At 38.3% G+C, this 7,443-nt stretch overlaps 1 protein-coding gene across 1 annotated transcript; it reads left to right on the top strand.

Moving 5' to 3' along the window:
• Positions 1–3,725: 3,725 nt before the first annotated feature.
• On the top strand, positions 3,726–4,658 carry LOC110305125 (olfactory receptor 2Y1B-like). Its single transcript, XM_021176922.2, has one exon. The coding sequence runs from the start codon at positions 3,729–3,731 to the stop codon at positions 4,656–4,658; it is 930 nt and encodes a 309-aa protein (XP_021032581.1). The 5' UTR covers positions 3,726–3,728.
• Positions 4,659–7,443: the final 2,785 nt, after the last annotated feature.

The raw sequence follows: 7,443 nt of genomic DNA, 5'->3' as shown, positions 1-7,443 counted from the left end.
AAATAGTGAATAGATGTGATGGAAACAGAAGTCATCATGAAATGGCTATATGTGAGATAAACATCATTTTCTTCTTAAACAGAATACAATAGTTAAGCAATACAGAGTGAAATAGTTTTAAGTTGTCACCTTCACTCAAGATTGCATGGAACTATTTTCCTTTACATTCAGTCTCAGACTGTTATTTATGTGTTCCCCACCTCTTATCCACAGGCACTAGACTCCCACAGGAAACTTCAGTGCTACCCAGTCCCTGAGCTAGTGCAACCACAATCTAATCTTTGCCTGGGCAATGAGGTATAGAACTAGAAATGATGGAAAAGACCCATCAGTTCATATGTAAAGAAATTTGGATCTAATTTTGAAAGTTAGAAAAGGCTCCCAGCATATTTTAATGTGTGAGTTCACAGTATAGATACAGTGAGGCTGACTTGCACATCTGAGCCCAGGAAAGAGTAGAGAAAACCTCTGTGAGAGATAGGAAGTTGTCATTGCTGCAACAAGTGGCGCCAAAGTACGAGGCGCACAGGGAGAGGGAGGTAAGCTTTACTAGACATTGACAGTCACTAGCATCGGCTTCAGATGCGACTTAGAATTTTACATCAGACAGCATGGCTGTTGTTCTGAAGATCAGACCATTCTCCACAGGGCCCTGGGGATCAGAACCTCACACCCTTTCTCACAAACAGAAGCATTCATGAGTCTTTGTGAGGCAGATGAAAGTCAGACAGTGGAGTGGAGATGGAAGAGATGTCAAGTTACAGTCAGCATGGTATTGAGACTCTCACTGCACACTAGATTCCAAATACAAGACCAGATTCCAAATAAACAGGTCTATCTCCACACCAAACCGTCTATACAAGACAGACACAATGGCAGCGCTTCATACCTAAGGACTTACTCAAATCTGGAACCAGTTTGTGCCTGTAGGCTCAGGGGTGTATCAAGCACTCTCATGCATCAGTCATTAATCTAAATACTACAATCTTAAGTCTGAACAAGGCCAACTTCCTAATCTGATTTTGTCATGGATCCTACAAAACCTTGCCCTCTCATAGCTATAAATGGGAAAATGGAAGACTCTAGATATTATCCAGAAAACAGTTGATGTGATATATCAATGAGTCCAAGAGAGAAATCCCCAAGAAGACAGAAATGGGAAATAAAACATGAAGAGAGTAATAGACCAATATACTCTGGTACTGTTGATGAAAAAGCTGGCCCAGGGCTTCAGGCAGCAAGAATTGATTTGAGGATCAGTTCATGAATAAGAAATTACCTTTGTGTTTCCTCCCAAACAACATTTGTTGTTGTTGTTGCTGCTGCTGCTGTTGTTGTTGTTGTTGTTTAAGGTTCTGGACCACCATTTTATCAAGTCTTACCTTGCATTTTTAAAAATTCCACTAGTCAAAAAGGTACTACTTATTCATGCTGACTCTTTGGACACTACTCCAGGGTCACTTTCTGGTTTCCACCTATAACATAAATGATTTTCAGATGGTCCCCTCAGTTCTATCTCTATCCAGCTGAGATTTTTGAACCTCAGCTCAATTTTGCCTATTCAATGTTGTTTCATAGACTGTGGTAGCTGCTTAATCACATACCTCTTAGTGACATTATGTTAAAGCCTTTGGGGATGGGGATTTCAGGAATTTTCATATAATAATTTTTGATGTTTTGTTGAATTGTTAGTGTGTTAAGAGTGTCTACATGATGGTATAAATATAGAGATTACCATGTATGGCATGAGTGGCTAGTATCTAATCACTAATTGAGAATAGGACATTGTTAATTCTTCATTATTACACAGAAAATAAATATACCTGAGATAGTCAGGTGTTTCACTCACAATGCCAGGTATGAAACACATTCATTAGTTCACCCAGCAATATTTGTTGAGAGATTTTACCCCTCTGGTGCTGTACTGTGAGTTGAGGGCACAATGCTCAGTAAGTTCAGCAGATCCAGTTGGATGGTCTTTAAAGAATATTGTTTAGGAAACACAAGTGTTAAAAATACCACACATCTCTCAAAATTTAAAACAGCCTCAAATCACTTAATCCCCATCAAATTTATCATGCTTGTGTTGATTAAAGAAGCATATATTTGAACAATGTATCTTTATAATTTACATTTTTTTCAAGAAAGGGCAGGATTGTGGTACTCAAATACATCCCTTGCAGCATTGACCCAGCATGGTGCCACTAGTGACCTTCTAACACAGATTTATTAAAAATGCAATGTATGAACTTGACACAAGTTTTTATACTAAGCAGATGTGAGACTTCTGTCAATCACTTATTTCGTTCTTTGTGAAGAACCCTTTCATATACTTTCCATATTTTTACCACAAGAAATATTAATCCTCAATGGCAAGGAATTTTATGTATATTCACCGCTGTAATTCATCAAAGTGTGCTCATGGTCAATTATATTTCATGAAACGATATTAAAGAGAAAAATCAGCTGTTTTACACAAAACAGAGTTATTTAAATCTTCTACATGCACTGGATAACAGTAAAAGTAACTTAGCAAATGTCAATATGATTGACATTATCATGCTATAAGGGATGACATGTCTTTTTTAACTCACTGTGTTGTGTGATACCCAGAAAATGAGCTTTTGAAGAATAAAGAGATGTGAAATATTTTTATTGAATGCAACAAATCCTAGAGAATATTGAGGCAAAGAACTTTGGATTGGAAAGATGAGAAAAACTCCTCCTGTGAAGTCCGAAGGTGGGTTGATAAGTTGATTGAAAAGATGCCATACATTGCAAGTAGAAAGACTCATGAAGAGAAACAAATTTGTTATGAGTCATTTCCCCTTGAAATTACAGAGCTCCATTCTTCTTCATCTTTTAAGTCAGGTGGCTGTGGTATGAGCACAGCTTCACAGATTGGTCTACAAACAACATACACTGAGCAGAAGGCCAACGATGTGCAGAATGGAATGAACATATGTTCTCTGCATGCTTAGCCCTGGGTCTCAACACACAGGAACACTGTGCCACATAGAGAGCTAAAGAGAAGACCATGTAATTCTATGGGTATTTTTACACATCCAATTCTCTCTCTCTCTCTCTCTCTCTCTCTCTCTCTCTCTCTCTCTCTCTCTCTCTCTCTCTTTTTTTTTTTTTTTTTTTTTTTGAAGTACTTAGAACCAAAACCAAACACTCTACTAACAGGAAAACCAGCCGTACATTTGATCCCTTTTGTTTGTTTGTTTTGGTTTTTTGAGACAGGGTTTCTCTGTGTAGCCCTGGCTGTCCTGGAACTCACTTTGTAGACCAGGCTAGCCTCGAACTCAGAAATCCACCTGCCTCTGCCTCCCAAGTGCTGGGATTATAGGCATGTGCCACCACCGCCCGGCCCTACATTTGATCTTTAAAACACAATTTCCAGGTTAGTGAATTTGGATACAAACATCTCTTCTGTTAGCAAGGCATGATATCAACTCTACTTTCACAAAAAGAAGCATCATATTCAAAAATTGACAAACGTGACTAGAGTTCTGGAACCCACAGGGAGTAGTGCTAAAGTTCAAACAAATGCTCTGTCATTTTAATCCACTTGTCACTATAATAATGAGAGAAAGACTATTCAACAGATGTAACTGAGCAGCAACATGGAAATCGGAGGGCCTGGTTCAGGAAATGCTGTTAGATTCGTGATCTTCACAGTGGGCACTAAGTTATCCCCGTGTTGTTTGTGCACATACAAGATTATGGATAGTTTCAATGCCACGTTAGAAGAGAGATTCATTTTGGTGGGCTTTTCAGATTGGCCTCAGCTGGAACTCATCCTTTTTGTTTTTATTTCAATTTTCTACTCCCTGACTCTCTTTGGCAACACTGCCATCATCACTCTCTCCCGAATGGACCTTCGACTGCACACCCCCATGTACTTCTTCCTCTGCCACCTCTCCTTCCTGGACCTCTGCTACACCACCAGCACTGTACCCCAGCTTCTCATAAATTTTCATGGACTTGACAGGACCATCAGCTATGGAGGGTGTGTGTCTCAGCTTTTCATATCTCTTGCACTGGGATCCACTGAGTGTGTGCTCTTAGTGGTAATGGCTTTCGACCGCTATGCTGCTGTGTGTCGTCCACTGCACTACATGACCATAATGCACCCCCTTCTCTGTCAGGCATTGGCTCTTGCTTCGTGGATTGGAGGCTTCTTGAACTCTCTAATTCAAACAGGTCTCATGATGGCCATGCCACTCTGTGGACATCGACTGAATCACTTCTTCTGTGAGATGCCTATCTTCCTCAAGTTGGCCTGCCAGGACACAGGAGGAACAGAGGCCAAGATGTTTGTGGCCAGAGCCATAATCTTGGTCTTCCCTGCAACATTAATTCTTGGCTCCTATGGACACATTGCTGAAGCAGTACTAAAGGTCAAGTCAACAGCTGGACGCAGAAAAGCTTTTGGGACATGTGGGTCCCACCTCCTGGTCGTTTCCCTGTTTTATGGCTCAGCCATTTACACATACTTGCAACCCAAGAGCAGTTATTCTGAGAGTGATGGAAAGTTTGTGGCCCTTTTTTATACTATTGTCACCCCCATGCTCAACCCTCTGATCTATACCCTGAGGAACAAGGATGTGAAGGGGGCTCTGTGGAAGGTGCTAAGAAGAGGCACAGACTAAGAGTACTAGGAAAAAAAAAACAGAACCACTACAAGTCTCTGTAATAGCTTTTATGTCCTAAAGTCTACCCTGTTCTACCGACCAAGAAATAGCCTGCAGCAACTCTCAGAATTTTGTTGCTTTCCTCTTTGGGAGCTGGAAGTCAAGATCTTTTTAACTTCGTTCTCTGTTAGTGTCTACGGCCCTTACAAGATTGAGTAAAAGTCAACTTATCTCAAACATTTCACAAAAATGCTTGAGAAGATGGTGTATTCTCATCACACAGAGAGAACAAAACAAATGTGAAGGAATTTCTGAATGTAAATGAAGAGTTAATTGAATGTTACACCCCTTTTCTAAAGTCAGTGATTCCCAAATGTATGCCATGTAGATGGCACTTTGCCCATAAGCACAGAACAATGATCACTGCAATGTTTCCTAATTAGCTCAGCATCCTCTCATACCTCAGGGTTTAGGTTCTCAGGTTGCCTCTGCATTTCTAGTCTTTTAGTGCCTGTTACTGCAGAAATAAAAGGGGGTTGTGGCTGGAAGTAGGTCATCAAACATGTATAGTTTTAAATATGATTTCAGTTAGTTTAAAGAAACTACAAAAATCTGTAAAACAGCACCAAATAAAAGCATCAAATTCTACTCAGATGGGTAACAGATTTGTTTGTTACCAAGTTGAAGATACTTCCATCAAATAGAGAAGAGAATAGAAATGATCAGAAAAACAATAAACATTGAGAAAGTTTTATAACAAAATAGAAAGGGTAGAGTAACATGGTTTAAAAGAATGAGGGAGTAACAGCAGAGATGAGATAGTGAAGAGATGTGGAGTTGGGCAGGCTTCAGATTCTACCACACCTGTTTCTTTTCATGGACTTAAATGGGAGTAAAAGTATAGCTATCCTTGTATCCTGGGTAAAAATCTTAATTCTCATACCTATTGCTACTTACAGAGTCTTTGAAATATTTTTATACACATAAATGTGAGAGTTAAATACACTCTCTAGTAATCAATGATTAAACAAAAGTTTAAGGTTTTTAAAATAACTTCTCCAGGTTTATGTGACATTTCCTGGGACAGGTTTTGCAACCCTAATCCAACCCATATAATTGCACTTTATGATTCTCTTTTTCTGAGAAAGGATACCCTTCCCATCCCATTTTTCCTCAAGTCCCGGATATTGAAGCTAATGAATCATCATGCTGGGAAGTCACTGTGTCACTGAGCTGTATTTCCAGCTAGCCTCGAGAGTCAAAGCTTAATCATAGAGGAGTGAGCTTGGAAAGGAATATATGAAGGGAAGGGAAGCTAAACATGAGCTGAAAGCACATCACAACTTCTCCTTGCTCTACTCTGCCCAGGCTGCTGGGTTCTCCTGTATTATGAACATTCTTCCACCAGCATGAGTGTTTTTGTTCTTCACATGCAGTGAATGTATGTTCCCATTTCTTGAATCTTTTGTGTCAATAGATCTTTGCTGAAGAATGTACATTGTCACAATTAGTTCCTCAACATTTAAACTGGATATAGTCCCTCTCTGGTCCTTAGTAGTCTCACTGACTGAGGCACTGAAGCTTAAGCAGACCTGGCATGGCTCACTTTCAGTTACAGAAGCGTTAACGCACTACTCTTTTATTTGGCACGCAGTAAAAAGAAAAGGTGATCACTTGAAAAGAGCCAAAACTGATATAAAACAATTGGCACAGTAGGACACACACAGCCATTGATTTTGCAACTTATATCTTGTGGGTTGGAGTTTCCATGTCCATGGAAACCTCTAACCCCTGGGTATCCATGGACCTTTCCATTTATAACAGTAACTGAAGGATTTTTAGCCACAAAGAGCAAAAAAATGCAAAAAAAATGAATGCAACCTGAGATAATCATACTAACATAATTAAGTTCATGTTAGACAAATATATTATTTTTCTTTTCAGTTTCTAGACTTTATATAGAGTTTTGTATAAAGGTTACATATTTACATATGTGTATGTATAAACTACATAATTTTAGATATTATATATACATTATATGTACACAAGTTATATACATATATATATATATATATATATATATATATATCATGTATACATGTTACATGTCCATTGTATCTATATTCACATTACACACACACACAAACATATATACATATATATACATATATATGTACATATGGTCACTGAATATATGATCATACATATGCAGACATGATCAACAAAATGAAAACTTGGTTATTAAAAAAAACAAAATTGACAAGCCCTTGGCTAGAAATCAAAAAAGAGAACTCTAAACAATTAAACCTATTCCAGATAAAACTGGAAATGCAAAAAAAGAGATCACTATTTGAAACAATAGACCAAAGAACTCGATGACCTAGACAAAGTGGACAGGTCCTTTAATACATTCAGCTTAGCATGACTGAATCATAAAGAAATATAAAGCCTTCACAGATCAATAGAAATCAATGAGATTAAATAAATAATTTAAAAAGCATCTCATCAAACAAATACCCAGTACCAGATGGCTCACTGTTAAATTATACCAAACTTAATAATGAACTATTATCGAACCTTCCTTAATTATGCCAGAAAAAATGAAAAGCAGAAAATTCTTCCAGATGGACTCTGTAAGCCCAGAATTACCCTGATAACTCAACTAGGTAAATACACACACACACACACACACACACACACACACACACACACAAAATCATATGCCAACATTGCTGATGAACATAAGCACAATCATTTTCAGTACAACAGTAGCAAATCAAATCCAATGCTACATTAAATGTAT

This window comes from Mus caroli, unplaced genomic scaffold (genome assembly GCF_978045245.1).
Source record: "Mus caroli unplaced genomic scaffold, Mus_caroli_1 scaffold_13, whole genome shotgun sequence".
Lineage (NCBI taxonomy): Eukaryota > Metazoa > Chordata > Mammalia > Rodentia > Muridae > Mus > Mus caroli.
Note: the sequence above shows the minus strand (reverse complement) of the source record. Positions and strands in the feature narration are given on the sequence as shown.